Source organism: Artibeus jamaicensis, unplaced genomic scaffold, assembly GCF_021234435.1.
Source record: "Artibeus jamaicensis isolate MK-2021 breed Jamaican fruit bat unplaced genomic scaffold, CSHL_Jam_final contig_464, whole genome shotgun sequence".
NCBI classification, from domain to species: domain Eukaryota; kingdom Metazoa; phylum Chordata; class Mammalia; order Chiroptera; family Phyllostomidae; genus Artibeus; species Artibeus jamaicensis.
The window spans coordinates 8,220,658-8,237,660 of record NW_026521842.1 but is presented as its reverse complement, the minus strand read 5'-3'; the positions used below and the strand labels follow the sequence as shown (position 1 = coordinate 8,237,660).

The 17,003-nt window shown below is 43.7% G+C and overlaps 1 protein-coding gene and 1 pseudogene across 1 annotated transcript in view; both read left to right on the top strand.

Moving 5' to 3' along the window:
- The first annotated feature begins 13,144 nt into the window (after positions 1-13,144).
- Positions 13,145-13,359, top strand: LOC119046995 (40S ribosomal protein S29-like; annotated as a pseudogene).
- Positions 13,360-16,580: 3,221 nt separating this feature from the next.
- GAN (gigaxonin) overlaps positions 16,581-17,003 on the top strand; it is a 53,095-nt gene continuing 52,672 nt past the window's right edge. Inside the window, exon 1 of the mRNA XM_037142456.2 lies at positions 16,581-16,933. Coding sequence (XP_036998351.2) covers positions 16,767-16,933 — 167 coding nt within the window. The 5' untranslated portion in view covers positions 16,581-16,766. The remainder of the gene's footprint in view (positions 16,934-17,003) is intronic.

Below are 17,003 nucleotides of genomic sequence, written 5' to 3'. Positions count from 1 at the left end.
CATGAGTTAGTACTTCATTCCTTTTGTGGCTAAATAACATTCCATTGTATGAATACAGCACATTTTGTTTACCCATTCATCAGCTGTCAGATATCTGGGTTGTTTCCTCTTTTGGGCTGTCATGAATAGAGCTGCTGTGAGCATTCATTTGTGTGCAAAGTGTTTATGTGAACATATGTTTTCATTTCTCTTGAGTATATTCCTGGGAGTGAAATTGTATCATATGGTAACTCCATGTTTAACATTTTGAGAAGCTCCCAAACCATTTTTCAGAGTGGCAGAACCATTTTACAGTTTACCAGCAATATATGGGAGTTGTGTTCTGTCCATACCCTTCCTGGTTGGTTATCGTCTGCTGTTTTTATCTTGGTCATCTTCAGTACAGTGAGGTGGTATCTCCCTGTGATTCCGACTTGTGCTTCCCTAATAAATGATAATGCTGAACATCTTCCCATGTGTTTATCAGTCACTTGTATACTGTCTTTGGGAAAATATCTACTCAAATCTTTTGCCATTTTTAGCCTGGGCTATTTGCCTTTTTATTGTTGAATTGTAAGAGTTCTTTATATATTGTGGATTTAGGTCCCTTATAAATATATGATTTGCAATAGTTTTACCTATTCTGTGGGTAGTCTTTTCACTTTCTTAATGGCGCCCTTTGACATACAAATCCTCTTAAATTTTCATGAAGTTCAATTTATTTAATTTTTCTTTTATCTTTTCTGCTTTTTATGTCAAATCTAAAAAACCGTTGATCAATCTATAGTGCTCAAGATTTATTCCTGTGTTTTCTTCTATGAATTTCATAGTGTTAGCACTTAACAGTTAGAGGTAGAGGTTCTATTGTACTTCATTCTTTTGCATACAGATATCCAGTTGTCCCAACATAAAAGTCACCTTTTAGGGTTTATAAATCTTCCAGGCAGGAAAAAAAAAAGGTAGCTCCTTTTCCTTCATCATTTTCTAGAAGATGTTTCCTTCAACCAGCAGGAAACAACTCTGGGGCAGTTCTCTGCTGGTCCCAGCAAGGCCTTGGGTCATAGACCAGGAAGCCGAGGTGGGATCCTTAGTTGGCGGTGGTTGCCATGACTCCTTCTGCAATCGAGGCTTAGAAATCTTCCTCCATCTTCCTCACACGGTCCTGGTGAAGTTCCAGGTAAGTCCGGTCTATACATGCTCAACTCAGAGCCATTCATCTTGGTGGGACTTTCTACTATTATCTCTCTTTAAGTACATCCACTGTGGTCCAGGAAGGCCAAAAGTGATGGATGATCCTGTGTACCCTGCTCTGCTCCAGGAGGTAGGAGAGCTGGTGGGTGTCTTTGGGGCAAGTGAAGGGCATGGATGGGTCCTCTGATTTCCTCTTCCACCTGACATTTGGGTTGAGCAAACAAGAAGTCTTACCCTCATTCAGGGTTCTTTAAATTACCATTGTCATGAACGTCTACATTGTTTGTATGTTCTTCTCTATTTAAAGCTAGGAACTGAGCTTTCTTATTAGTAATAACAATAACATGACAATAGCTGCCATGTATTGACAGCTTGCGCTGTACCAAATACTGTTTAAGCACTCCATGTGCTGGTTCTCATGTACTCCTCACAACATCCCGAGGTGGGTCCTAGTACCATTCCCACTTTGTGGAAGAGAAAACTGAGTATCAGAAGAGTTAAGTCATTTGTCCAACATCACACAGATGGCTCCTGAGATTCCAAAGTCCAACTTCTTATTGGGGGGGGGGAGATTTTTATTTTTAATTTAAAAAGTTTTAAATTTTAATTTATAAAATTTTCAATTACAGTTGACATATAACATTATATTAGTTTCAGGTGTATAACACTAATATAATATAATAGTGATTAGACATTTATATACCTAAGAAGTTTCTTAGCCACTTATTTTTATTGCCTTAATATTAATCATAGGGCCTTGGGACAGTGGGTGCTTACAAAAATGACAGCATAGTAGGTGAGAATGGGCTCTGGGATCCCTGCCTGGGTTTTGATCCTTTTTGTCCTCAGTTTCATCATCCACAACAGAGAGATAGCACTTTTCTCTTATTCTAAAAGTTGGTGTGAAGCTTAAATGGAGAGTACCTGACTCATAGTAGTTGCTCAATAAAATTTATTTTATTGATAAGTCGTAACAGCAGTTAAGAGGTTGAATCTTGGCTCCTAACCCTTACTGGGCATATAACCCTTGCCAAGTTATTTTACCTCTCCGTGCTTCTTTCCTCATCTGAGAAATGGGGTAACAGTAGAACCCATTTCATAGGGCTGCCATGAAGATTAATTGGTGTTCTTAAAGCCCTTAGAAGTGCCTGCCACTTAGTGCCACCGCTGACTTAGTTAAGATTCTGTGGGAAGTTCATGTAGAGGATGCTGCCCATGTGCCCTCGAATAAAGGAGGCTCCTCCTTTCCTTGGAAAGAGCCTCACTCCTGGTGTGGTGAGAGGCAAGGGTCAGCTTCCCAGGCATCCAGTGGCATCAGAGATGACACAGATCACTGGCACACCCAAAATAGTCATCACACAACAAACCCAGTCTAATCAGGCACGACCAGAAGACCCTCACATGGTTGAAGAACAGGGTCTCTGAGTTACCCAGCCTTGTGTACCATAATAACCATCTCCTCAGACTGATGTGACAAAGGGATACTGCATAACAAGGAAACAGGCTAGTGCCAAGCACAGGAGGAGTAGTAGTCAAGGACAGGATGTCACACGGGAGGGAATTTTATCACTTTTGTTCATTACTACATCCTTGTCTGTAAAAGTGCAGGATTAGTTTCCTGTTGCTGCTGCGAGTTATCACAAACATGATGGTAAGAAACAGCACAGATTTAGTCTCACCAGTTCTGGAGGTCGGCAGTCCAAAATGAGTCTTAGGGGAAGAAAATCACGGTGCGGGAAGGATAGCTTCTTTCTGGAGGCTGTAGGGGAGAGTGTGTTTCCGGGACCTTTCTAGCTTCCTCTCTCCTGGGCTGGTGGCCCCAGGTCACTTCACCCTTTCTCCCCCTGCTTCTATAGGCACATCACTTTCTTCTCTTCTAGAGTCAAGTCCCCCTCTACATCTCTCTTTTAAGGACCCTTGTGATTACATTTAAGGCCTGCCAGGTAATCCAGGATAATCTCCCCGTCTTAAAATCCTTAACTTTATGGCACTGGCAAAGTCACTTTTGCCATATAGGTGACATTCACAGGTTCCAGGGATTAGGACTTGGGTATGTTTGGAGGCCACTATTCAGCCTGCCTCTAGCACCTAGCTCTTCACCTGCCCCATGAATCATTGTTGGGTGAATGCTTAGATGTTAGCCATCTGGTATCACTATTGGCATTTTCTTGGTCGTCCCTTTCAGGCATTACCACAGCGGCACGTCTTCAAGTCTTGAGCAAACCTCACCAATCCTCCCTTCAATGCAGATTTCCTGACCCTGTTTTATCATTGCAACTTGCTTCCTCCATCACACACACACACCCCTAATCTTTTTATCCTGATAAACTTCCTTTCTCTCCTTTTCCCCCCACCCCAGCACTTTCTGCCTTTGGGCATACTATACAATTTATTGATTACATTTAGTGGTATTTGTTCATCATCCTCACTAGAATATAAACTTAAGGATTACACAAGAGTTTTCCTTTGTTTTTGTCTCAGAGGTAGCCTAGGGGTCTAGAACATAGACATATAGCCGCTGCTCAATACATGAGCGTTGAATGAAGGTGTGAATGGCCTCACCAAGTTTCCTTTCAGCGGTGAGTCTGGTTCTTTATCTCTCATGGTGAATCTTGGCTTTCATGACAACAAAGGCATTGCCTGTAGTGACTCTGTATTATCTTGTTCATGAATCTCCACCCTGTGCCATTAACACTCTGGCAATTTTCTTCTCTAAAACACAGATGACCTCAATTTTCATCTCCACTGCAACTTTCAAAAAGCTGGGAGGGAAATGGATGGCTTGGTTTTGGGTATTTATTGAAAGAGAAACTTTTCAGATTTCAGATGATTGCAGAGTTGGGAGGGGAAGCTGTCCCTGGCTGAGGTTGCTGGGGTTTGTCATGTTGGATGGTACTGTTTCTACTCCTTTGCCTGGAGGTCATGAGTCTCTGGTTTCTGCAGCTGGTCAGGCTCAGATGTTCACTCTAGAAGGGTCTTGAACACCTGGGGGGTCTTCAGGGTACCCATGGGCTTCCTGAAATTGCATGTAGATTTTTGTGTGTATGTATGTTCTCAAGGGGATTAGAGTTCATAGTTTGTATCAGCTTTTCAACAGGGAAAGTGAAGAACCCCTGCCTCACCCTGGCTGTGTGGATTCTGTGATTGTAAGACTCATGACATATAGCTCAAATTAACTGGCTACACACAGCTCACACTGGAGAGGCAGTGATTTGAAAGGCATGCCCCCTTCTCCTCATCCCTACCTGCCCCCCAACAAGTCCCCAGGTTACTGTGTTAAAGATGCCAAACCGGGTGCTATTTCCAGTTGACTGATCTCAGTTTTTGCAAGACTCTGGGCATTTCCTGAGGCCCCATTTTTCTCATAGGTAGAATTGAGATGACTCTACTTTCTATGACTTGTGTGTAAAAATGAAAGTGCTTCGAGGGTACAAAATGGTATAGAATTGCAAAGTATTAATGATAAAGGGAATATGTGCCTTTTTTTTTCTGTGTGGCAATAAACTGGCTTGTTCCCTACTCCATCCATCCATCCATCCACCCACCCATCCATCCCACAAACATTACCTCACAACATGCATAAAAGCTACTGTGCATGTAACAAAAGCTTTATATAAAAGAGTAATCCTCATAAAATCATGAGTAAATTGAGGTTCACAGAGCTCAGGCCCCTGGCTCATTTTCCAGAGCTGGAAAGTGATGGGACAGAGCCTGACTGAAAACCCAGTTCTGTTTGATGCCAACAGCCATGCTGATCACTGTCACTGACCAAAACACTCCTAAACACAGAGGAGGGGTGCCACCTAGCCTAGGAGGAAGGCGAGGGGAAGAGTCTACCAAATATAGCACCTCGAAATCTGTGTTTTACCTTAATATGCACACACATGTTATAGTGTACTTCATATTGCACCCATGCTTGCTTTAATATCAAAGAATGCCCTGGCAATCTTTAAGTACAAGTGATGCTTTGGGAAGGGGGTGTACCCCAGTGTGACTCTGCTACAATCCCTACCACACGACCCATTTCCCATATCAGATGTTTATTGCTGAGGTTTGAGTCTTATTTTCTGGGTTGGACTAGATGCCCCTGGAGGGCAAGATCTGAATCTGACTTCTCCTGTCTCCTTCCCAAGGCCTAGCCCAATACCCAGCATGAAACAAGTACACAGATAATTACTTTGGCAAATGCTTATTCAATTCCTGCCTCACCAAGTGAGGTGCCATGGGAGATGCAGCTGGGATATGACGCGGTCCCAGCTCTCAAGACATTGGCACCTGGGCGGAAAGGTCAGGGTTCCAGACTTGGTTGGAAGATGATCTTCCTAAGACCCTTGGCACAGCCCCTTAAAAGCCTGGGACTGTAATACAGCAGTAGAGGAAATGGTAGGCAATTAGACAACAAATAAAGTTTCATTAAATAGGACAAATTTTGTGAAAAGTGACAACCTGTTCCTCTGGAAAGGTAGCATTGTGTCAATTAAAGAGCACACCTTGAAGTCACGAAGTAGAAATTATTGATGTTGAAACCACCATTTCCCAAGAGGGAAAAGTTGAAAGTGCCTGCTCTGGATGCTGTTTGTTTGCCAGAAGGGTCTCTTCTCTGGTCGCTTGGCCTGTCAGGGCCACATTCAGAACTTTGGCAGCGCACATGAGCCCATGTTCCTTTCTCCAAATTTGGGTAGGTTCTGGGTTTGTTAGATTTAATTCCATTAATCAAATATGTTCTGAGCTCACTGTGTAGGTGCCAGGCAGGGACACGTGTGAGTGGCTCACACACTTTGCCACGAAGCAGGAGTCAAAGTCCTGGCTTCTCCCTGAGAAACATGGGGCAGGGTTTCACCTCTCGGAACCTTGGTTTCTTAAAACCATAGCATGGAGATCCTAGTACTTATCTTGTAGGTTGCTGTAAAGATCTGTTAAGATGATGGACATAAAGCTTCATGTGCTGGGAACTGCACTAAGAACTCCACAAGTGGGTACTACTAGCAGGGGCAATTATGGAGAAATTAAGGAAGTGCTCTTTGATTTAGAGAGAACACCCAGTCTAATGAAAAGACCAGTTGTATTAGCCAATATGTCATTAGTGTGATGGTTATAACTATTTTTTAAGCAGTTACTGAGCCCTTACTATGTGCCAGACACCGTGCTAAACAATTGTACCTGGATAATCTCACTTATTCTGCACAAAACCTGAGATAGCAGGAACCCGAGACGTAGGCAGTTTAAGTGACAGGCCCAGGGGCACAGAGCTGGAAAATGACAGAAGCAGGGTTCATACCCAGCAATCCGGCTCCAGAGGTAGATTTCAAGGCACAAACAATGAGATAGAAAGAAACTGAGCGAGGCTTCGCAGAGGTGGTGCTGGGGCAGTGAGCAGATTTTCAGGCATTAGCGCGATGGGAGAAGGAGCCCAGGTAGAGGGAAGAGCAGATACAAAGAGCCGGCAGGATGAACGAACAGCTTGTTCTGTTCAGGAATTCAGGTGGGTGTGTGCAGAGGGGGTTGGATGGAGGATGGAGTGGGTCTTGAAGATGAGGGTGAGGAGTTGGGGGTCCAGGTGGTGGGACACCTCACATGCCAGGCACAAGGAGCTGGACTTTATCTGGAGGAAATGGGGGACCAATGAAGGTTGAGAAAGACAGGATCGCTGGCATGTAGGAAATGTAATCCATCTGCCTAGTGTGAAGAGGAAATGACTCTGTGCAGTGTATTTGAATAATTAGGCCATATCATATTTTCCAACTACTACTTTCTAGATATTGTTTATGTGTAAGCCTCACCCTTTCCTCCACTGCCCAGTAAGTTCTTTAAATGTTGACTCTAATTGCTTTTGTTCTACCATAAGTGCCAGACATATGATAGGTATTTTAAAATCCTGTTAAATGAATTATGAGCTGGATTAAAAAAAATGCATGTATTTGAGGTGGGTCATAGACCTAAATGTTAAAGTGAATCAGCAAAGCTTCTACAAGAAAGCATAAGAGAATATCATCATGATTGCAAAGACTTCCAAACAGAACACAAAAAGCACTCGCCATAAAAGAGAAAGTTGATAAATCAAAGTTAAGAATGTCTGTTCATCGAAGACACCATTTAGAGATTTAAAAGGCAAGCCACAAATTAGGAGAAGAAATTTGTATTTCTGCTACTAAAATCAGTTTGAAATCCAGTTTCTCAAAATGATGCAAAATGTGAACAAGCACTTTTTAAAAAAGTAATCTAAGTGGTCAAAAAGCACAGGAAAAGGTGCTCAACATTAGTATTCATCAGGGAACTTCAAATTAAAACAACAAGAGCCCTGACTGCTGTGGCTCAGTGGACTGAGCTCCAGCCTGAGAAGTAAAAAGTCGCTGGTTTGATTCGTGGTCAAGGCACACACCTGGGTTGCAGGCCAGGTCCCCTGTTGGGTGTGTGGGAGGCGACCCATTGATGTGACTCTCACACATTGCTTTTTTTCTCTCTCTCTCTTTCTTTTCCCCTCTCTCTAAAAGTAAATACATAAAATCTTTAAAAACAACAAAATATCACTACACAGTTGTCAGAATGGATAACTAAAACACTGACACCACCTATTACTTAAGGATGTGGAGCAACTGGAACTTTTATACATGACTGGTGGGGGTATAATTTGGTACAAACACTTTGGAAAACTGCTTGGCAGTATCTTCTAAAGCTGAACATATCCTCACCCTATGACCCAGCGACTGAAGTCAGGCACATACACAAGGGAAATAAGTGCATATATTCACCTGAGGATTGGTTTAAGAATGTTCATAACAGCTTTGTTATAAAAGCTGCAAACTGGAAACAGTCCAAATATCCATCAACAGAAAAATGGATAAATAAACTGTGGCACATTTGCACAATGGTGTGGTCACAGTAATAAAGAGACAACTATGGTTACAAGAAACAAAATGGGAAAATTTCAAAGACATCATATTGAGTGAAAAAAGCGAAATGCAAACACTCAAGAACAGAAAAAACTAATCAATAGCAATAGAAGTCAGAAGAGTGGTTTCCCCTGGGAAGTACTGACTGGAAACAGGCCTGCGGGAGCCTCCTTGGTGACTGGGAATGTTCCTTAAGCTGATCTGTGAGTTGCCTGGTGATTTCACAGGTGTATCCACGTGGAACAGTTCATTGAGCCACTTTACTGTGCATCTCAATAAAGATTTTTTAGAGATAAAAAATATATTAAAGTATTAATTAGTTGCAAAACTTACTGGCCAAAAAGGTCTAACATATTTCAGAAAATATCAGATGAATTTAAATGTTAACAATAAAATTAAAGGTTGGAGCAAGAAAGAAAAGGAGTAGAATGGGATGTTTAAAGAGCTACAGTAGAGAATTTAAATGTCGGATGGAATTGGAAGATGAAGTTCACCTGAAGCCCAGCATTAACGTCAGGGTAAAATGAGAAGTGACACTGTCAACCTAGACCTGGAGAGGATGCACCTGGTGGGGCCCTGACTGTAGAGAAGAGACTTTTAACTTGAAAATCAACTAGAAGCTAATAATTCCTGAGCTGGGCAAGGATGCCATTAGAAACCAGGGTGATAATTGTGGAGATGATAGTGATAATAACCATAATAACACTCAGCACTTATTGAGCACCTACTATATGCCAGACCCTATTGTCAGAGCTTCACTAGAACCCTCTCATTTAGTGTCCATAACCACTCTGTAGAAGCAACTGTGATTATCCCAGTTTTTCAGAGGGAGAAGCTGAAGAAGTGGAGTAAGGTAACCAGAGTCTCCAAGGATAGAGGAAAGAGACCTGGGGGGAGGCAGCAAGGAAATGCAATGAATTAAAGAAATTCACATGACTTCACAGATGTATGTTAGCTAGAAACCTAGGGGGAGGACAAAAATTCAGAATCTTTTACATGACTTAGGGTATATAAACAACATACAATGCCCAAAACCAAATTTACAGGGTACAAGCGCAAAGTGGTGTACCTTGAAGGAAAATAAAGTGTCTTGCACTGGACTTGGTGTGAAAGAAATGATTGGGGCAACCTATGCCCAGAGCTGTTGTACTTCACCTTTGAAGGTTTAGAAGTTTCATTTCAGGTCCTTTGAATCACTCTTGATAATTCATCTTCTACCAAGTTAGCAATGTCAGGTTAGACAGCAAGGGATGAAAACATCAAGTAAGATTTCCTTCCTGCCTGTAAGTATGTATTTATTGAGTACATACTATATTTAAAGCAATGCATTAGGATTGCTAAAAGCAGTGAGGATACAGTGATAAATAAAATAGGAAGCTCCCGCCAGACCTCAAGAAACCTCTATTATAGTCGAAGGAGACAAATAATACACAAATAAACATGTATAATTTTAGATAGTGGTTAAATCCATTGAAGAAAAATAAAGCAGGTTAAAGGGAGCCATTATACAGGAGAATAAATGGAGGCCTTTCTGAGGGGGTGATATTTGAGCTCTGATCTAAGTAGAATGAAAGAACAGGCTACAAGAATGAGGAAGGAAACCTCCAGGCTGAGAAACCAGCCAGTGCAAAGGCCCTGGGGTGGGCATATGCAAGGCCTATTTAAGGAAGAGGAAAAAGGCCAGTTTGGTTAGTGTACCCTGAAGGAGAGGAGTGTGCTAGGAAGTGAGGTCATGGAGGAAGTACAAGGCCAAATCACAAAGGACTTTATAAGGCACAGTAAGAACTTTGGATTTTTTTTCCCCTGTTTGGTGGGAAGCCATTGGAGGGTTGACACTGGAAAATGACTTGATCTAATTTATAGGGAGCAAGAACCCATAAGGGGGAAAGAGAAGCAGGGAGAGCAGAGAGGAGCCTATTCAGGAGCCCGGGTGGAGTTAGTTGGCGTCTGGACCAGGGTGGTCCTGGTGGAGGCTGTGAGATGAGACTAGATTCAGGAGACAGTCTGTAGGAAAAGCTGCAGGGTTTGTTGGGGAATCGGATGAAAGGCGTGAGAGACAGGGGTCAGGAACCTCCCTAAGTTTCTGTTCTTTGGTGTTGCCATTTATTTGGGGAATGATTAGGTTTAAGGGGTAAAATCAGAAGTTTACTTCTGACGTGTTAAGTTGTAGGTATCTATCTATTAGATATTCAACTGAATGTGTCAGGTAGGCTGTTGGCCATACTAGCTTGGAGTTCAATGGGGACTTAAAGAAAACAGTATCACTCCAACAAATGGTGTTGGGAGAACTGGACAGCTACGTGCAAAAAAAAAAGAAACTTGAGCACCAACTTACACCATACACAAAAATAAATTAAAAGTGGATAAAAGATTTAAATATAAGCCGTGTCACCATTTAAGTCCTAGAGGAGAACATTGGCAAGAAAATCTCAGATAATTTACGCAGTAACATTTTTACTGATACAGTAAAAGGGACATAAAGGAAAGAATAAACAAATGGGATCTCATCAAAATAAAAACCTTCTGCACAGCTAAAGAAAACAGTATTAAAGTAAAAAGAGAACCAACTGTATGGGAAAACATATTTGCCAATGATACCTCAGACAAGGGTTTAATCTCCAAAATATACAAAGAACTTACATGACTTCACTCTAAGAAGACAAGCAACCCAATTGAAAAATGGGCAAAGGGCTTGAGCAGACACTTCTCCAAGGAGGATACACTGAGGATCCAGAGACACATAAAAAGATGCTCAATATCACTAGCTGTCAGAGAGATGCAACTTAAAACCACAATGAGATACCACTTTACACTGGTCAGAATGGCCACCATAAACAAAGAAACAAACAACAAGTGTTGGAGAGGTTGTAGAGAAAAGGGGACCCTAGTTCACTGTTGGTGGGATTGCAGACTGTACAACCACTGTGGAAAACGGTATGGAATTTTCTAAGAAAACTAAAAATGGACTTGCCTTTTGAACCAGCAATTCCACTGCTAGGATTATACCCTAAGAACGCTGAAACACCAATCCAAAAGACCTATGTACCCCAATATTCATAGCAACACAATTTACAATAGCCAAGTGTTGGAAGCAACCTAGATGCCCATCAGTAAATGAATGGATCAAAAAACTATGGTACATTTACAAAATGGAATTCTATGCAGCAGAAAGAAAGAAGGAGCTCCTACCCTTTGCAACAGCATGGATGGAACTGGAAAGCATTATGCTGAGTGAAATAAGCCAGGGGTTGAAAGACAAATACCATATGATCTCACCTTTAACAGGAAGCTAAACAACAAAACAAACAAGCAAGCAAAATATAACCAAACACACTGAAATAGAGAACAGGCTGACAGTAACCAGAGGGGAGGGAATTTCAGGTGAAAAGAGGAATGGTTTACAGGAACAAGTATAAAGGACACATGGACAAATCAAGGGGGGTGGTAATAGGAGGGAGGTGGGGAAGGCTTGGGGGGGGTGGGCTGGGATGGGAGTAAAAGACAGAAAACTGCACTTGAACAATTAAAATTAAAAAACAAAAAAATAATCCTTGTCAAAATCCCAACTGGGTTACCTGTAGAAACTGGAAAAAAAAAGAAAACAATATCATAAGTAATCCCTTATGGACAGAAAATCCCAGTTCTCCTACCCATTAACATTTAATCATTTGGCAAATACTTTTGAGCACCTACTGTATGTCAGGCACTCTGCTGGTTGCTGAGGAGTATAGCATGGATTTAGACAGAAACAGTCACTATCTTCATTACAACTTAATTAGTTCACTGGTTTCTGAGACACTTCTGAATACTGTATAAACATATAGAAGCAACACTCAAGAGTTATAAATACTGAGATGTTCTCTGACTCAGCAATTTGGAAGAGAATAGATTTTTGGAAAGGAGCTATATATAGATTTGGATAAATGACAGATTTATGCAATGAAATATTTGAAGAGTGCCTTAAAATGAATCAGAAGAGACTGCCTCAACCAAATTGAGTCAACTTGGTGTAATAGAAAAGCTCACAGGACTGGAAGGCAGAAACTCTAGGCCTGTCCGTTCTGCCTGACAAGGTCACATGTATGACCTTGACCGAGCTGTTTGCTCATCTTACTTCAGTTTTCTCTGGAATAAAATGAATCCATTGAATTACATGACTTCTAAAGAGTTTTCAAACTATTCATTTTTTCCTTTTGTATTAGTTCTTTTACCGGATTCCCATTCATCCTCCTAACATTTATGAAAAGATAAAGTCCCAAGCCCCAAAGCGATTCTTCTCTTGGAAGGATCACTTTTCAAAACAAAGTAAAGCTGATTTTTTTTTCCTTTTTGCAAGTGGAAATTGCTTTCTGTTTTTCTGAGCATAAAAAATGACGCATGGTCAAAAAAGCAGACTAAAAAACCTCTACAAGATGCCACGGAGGTAACTATGTTTTCACCATCACTGTCTCTGCAGTATATACCATATAGTAGATGCTGAATATCTATTGAATAAATGACTACTGTTAATGTCTTGTGAATATTCTTTTTTAGTCTTCAGACCAAAATAAGCCCTATTCCAGGTGCCTATTTAGCCTCTAAACCAGAAGGGAACAGTTATAGTCATCACAGACTGAAACTGCTGGGAAGATATCGGATCTCTTAGATTATATGTTTCACAATAGCTGGTATCTATGGAATGTAGAGAGACAACAGCACCAAATATACCATTCTGATGGTCATAAACAATACCAAGGCAGACTCAGTTTGAGCAATATCAAGAGAGGCTGCAAAACAGTCCATTGCCCAATCAGAAGTGGCTCCTACAGCCGACAGAAGGGTAGGTTCCGCCCCCGTCTTCCCACATTTGGACCCTCTTCCTTCCCTGTTGCACAAAGATGAGTTTTCTTGGGGCACCTGAGTTTGACTCAACAATTTTTATTGAGAGCCTAGCATACTTTTGATTAACTCCCTCCTCAATAAACCAAGATGAGTTTCTGTTTAGCTCTGGAAATGAATTAAAGCCTGATTTAGGCTGCATCTTCATTTCTCAAATGGAATTAGTGGCTCATGCTGGAAAACTGGGACATTCGGGTTGCAGCAGAGAGAGCAAGATGGGTCACCAGCAGCTCTACCGGAGCCATCCGAGAAAATTTGGCCCGAATTCTCCTCGTGTGGTGTCTGCTCAAACTGGTATGGCCTGATCCAGAAGCACAGCCTGATCCAGAAGCACGGCCTGATCCAGAAGCACGGCCTTTGTAGGTGCCGCCAGTGTTTCCGTCAGTGCACGAAGGATATAAACTTGATGAAGCTGGACTAAGTGAACTTCTGTGAGTAGGTCATTCAAGACGTCTGTCTACCTTATTGCAGAATGGCTCTTTGTACGTAAAATTTAAAAATTAAAAGAAAAAAGCTGGGACATTTGACATGTGAATCTGAATTTTTAGATCTCTTGAAAAATCATTGGATTTGGCACCACTGGGCCCTTATCCACTGGTGCAACCAGCTAGCTCAGGAGCCGCCTCCCACTTGAGACCTTCAGCTCCCTGTGATCCCACCTCCCCCCACCATATTATATCCTATCTCCCCTGCTCAATTCCCCAACCAGCTACCTCTAACTATGTGAAGGCATCACAGGGGACCTTCTAAGTGCCCTGGAGGAGCTCACAAACCAACTTTTAAGCCCTTTAATTACAGTGCAGCACAGAAGGCATGAGTATGGCACAACATGGGGACTCAGCCATGGGAAGGTGACCCTGAAGGTCACTTTGGGCTCCGTTTTGAAGGATGAACATGAGTTATTCAGGCAGGCGGGTTGGTCGGGACCACTGCCAACAGTGAGGTGGTCCTGAAGGCAAGTCCTGCTGATCAGCTGCCTGTTGTATTGGTGACCTTCTCAAGACAGCAACTACCTGTCCCCTGAGGGATGCTGGTTTGTTTACAACCCGCTGCCCAGGTTCTGCCATTCCTTCCATCTGTCAAAACAGCAGAGAAGGTTCACCCCTACCAGGAAGAGCCTGATGACTAATCCCCACTTACCTTCAATTAATTCAGCTGAGGCAACACTTCCATTCTGGGATAACTGGTTATCTCAGGGTGATTCTGTTATTTGAGCTCTTTGTTTTGTTTTGAAACCTCTGACATGTGAAGAGTAGGCCAGCATTCCCAGCAATGAATCAATAAGTATTTATCAAATGTCCACAAGGTGTAGAGAACTCTCTCCTTGTTGACCCCAACAACAACCCAGCTGAGAAAGATCACAAAACACAAACTAAAAAGAGACTGAAATTCAGAAAACATTTATTTAGTTTATTTTTTTAAAGAAAGATTTTCTTTATTTACCCTTAAAGAGAGGGGAAGGGAATGAGACAGGACAGGGAGGGAAACATCACTATGCAAGAGTGAAACAGTTGCCTCTCACATGCTCCCAGTTGGGGACCTGGCCCCCAACCCAGGCATGTGTCCTAACTGGGAATTGAACTGGCAACCTTTTGGTCTGCAGGCCAGTGCCCAATCCACTGAGCCACACCAGCCTGGCTGAACACATTTATTAAGTGCCTGATAGTCACAATTGATTTTTCAAATTATAAGAGCAAGTTTATTTAGAAAGTACAGAGGTAGTAGAAGTGAGCCAGCTGGTCTGCATAGGCTCGGGAAACAAGTTACGGAAGTAAAAGAAGGGCCCTTGGAATCTAGGAGACAGGAAGGCGAAGACAATGCACCCAGGGGAAGAAGAGGGGGACGTGAAAGGGGCAAGTGTGCTCCAAGGAGGGAGAGCGCCCACAACATTTTTAATCCCTCTGTCCATCCACCACTCACTGAGCACTACCAGGCTCTGTGCTTGGCACTTGGGAATGGAGACACACTAAAATATGCAAACTAGCAGATGACATGAATAAATAAACTCATTACAGTAAGTTTACTCCCAGAGAAATGTTCAAAATACAGCAACAACTTGGAGAAAGGAGCATGTACTGCTCCCTGGATACCAGGCAGGTGTCATGGAGAAGAAAGACTTGAGCTGCTTGTTTTTTAACTTATGACATTTTACAACATATTCAAAAATACGGAGACTAGTACAACAGATCTCCATGTGCCCATAACCTGGCTTTAACAATTAGTCATTCAGAGCCACTCTTGATTCACCTGTACCTCTATCCGCTTCCCTCCATCCCTTCCTTTTGTTTGAAGCCAAACCTAAACATTTTTTTATCATTTCTCCCATAAATACTGAGCTGCCGTTGAAGAAGGGACTAGAAATGTCTGGACTTCCCACCGGTAATATCCTTCTTCCCATCTATTCGGCCAGTGTCTCTACCAGAGTTACATACTCTGATTCTTGCCAGTGTCTCCAAAGCCTTGGCTGGTTCAGGGTAAAGATCCAAGACCTTATCAGAGACTTTGGCTGAAGGAAGACTGAGCTGATCCAGTGAAAGCGACATTCTGCCTTATCTGGAATGCTGATCACATTCTCCCGGGCCCTGGTTCTCATAAAACTGCTATTTCTTTAGACGCCTATTGAGTACCTGTTTGTACTAAATACGGTGGCTACATCCCACATCCCCATGTGCTCTCGACAACCTCCCGGGAAACCTCAGATGGCATAAGGCTTGCCCTGCAGGCCAGGCTGACCCGGAGTTGCTTCCCGTCACTACTGCACGTCTGGCCCCTCTACCTTCCAGCCCTTCAGCGTTTCCTATTTCTCTCTCTCAAAGGTACCAACATCCATGCAGTTTCTTCAACCCAGAACATTATCCTGGACTCCCCCCACCCCTCACCATTGTGTCTATTCTTTTAAAGCCACTGTTGTCCACCTCCATCATCACCCTTCCATCCAGACCAACATTCTCTTCCGGCGAGTACTGCAATATTTAAGCATCATTCTGTCTTTAGCACCCTCCCCACCCGCTTCTCCTTGCAGCGGCTGAGTGATCTCCATAAAAACCCCTACTCAAAGCCCTTCCATGGCACCTAACACTTACCACAATTAAGACCAACCCCTTTACCACAGCCAAGGAGGCCTTGAAAAATCTGAGATCTGCCACTTACTCCTCCAGCTTCATCTGCTCCATCTCGTTCCCAGGCCGCAACCGAAAAAATGCTCTTTCCAGAGCCTGTTTGTTCGCGTCGCTGCCCATAACCTGGGAAGCGGTTTTTCTCTCATACTTAAGAAAAGCTATACCTATAGAGCCCTTGCTTACAGGCGTTATCTCACGTGAGTCCACAACACTGAGAAGTCAGCATCTTCAATTTGCAGATGGAGAAATTGAGGATGGGCACCGCACCCAGGGTCATATAGCAAGGGAGTGGAACAGTCGAGACTCGGAGCTCCGGAGACCACCGACTTATCCACGCGGCGGCCCGTACACCTCCCACTCCGCAGCAATCACTCCAGCTGTGGACAGCCCCTGGCTGCGCCGGGGCGGGCCGGGAGGGTCTGACAGACCACCGAAGCTTCTGATTTGCCACTTCCGGCGACGGCGGGCGGGGAAGCGTCGCGGAGGAATGACGTAATGCCGCGGCTCCTTAAAGGTACCAGCGTCTCTCGCCGCGGATGGCGCAGGCGCGTTTCGGGGGCTCCGCTTCTGGGATCACTGATAGTTGGGCCGAACGGGCGCGCGCGCGCGCCGGCTGTGCAGGGGGGCCGCGCGTCGGACGCGGACGGCTCCAGGGGCCCGGCGTGGCTGCGTCGGGAGCGGGACCGGCCGGTGACTAGCGGGCGCTGCGATGGCCGAGGGTAGCGCGGTGTCCGACCCGCAGCACGCCGCGCGCCTGCTGCGAGCGCTCAGCTCTTTCCGCGAGGAGTCCCGCTTCTGCGATGCGCACCTGGTCCTCGATGGGGAGGAGATCCCCGTGCAGAAGAACATCTTGGCGGCAGCCAGCCCGTACATCAGGTGGGGAGGGGGTCCGGCGGCACTGTGCCGCTCCGAGCCCGGGGGCGGGGCGGGCCGGGCGTGGCACCAG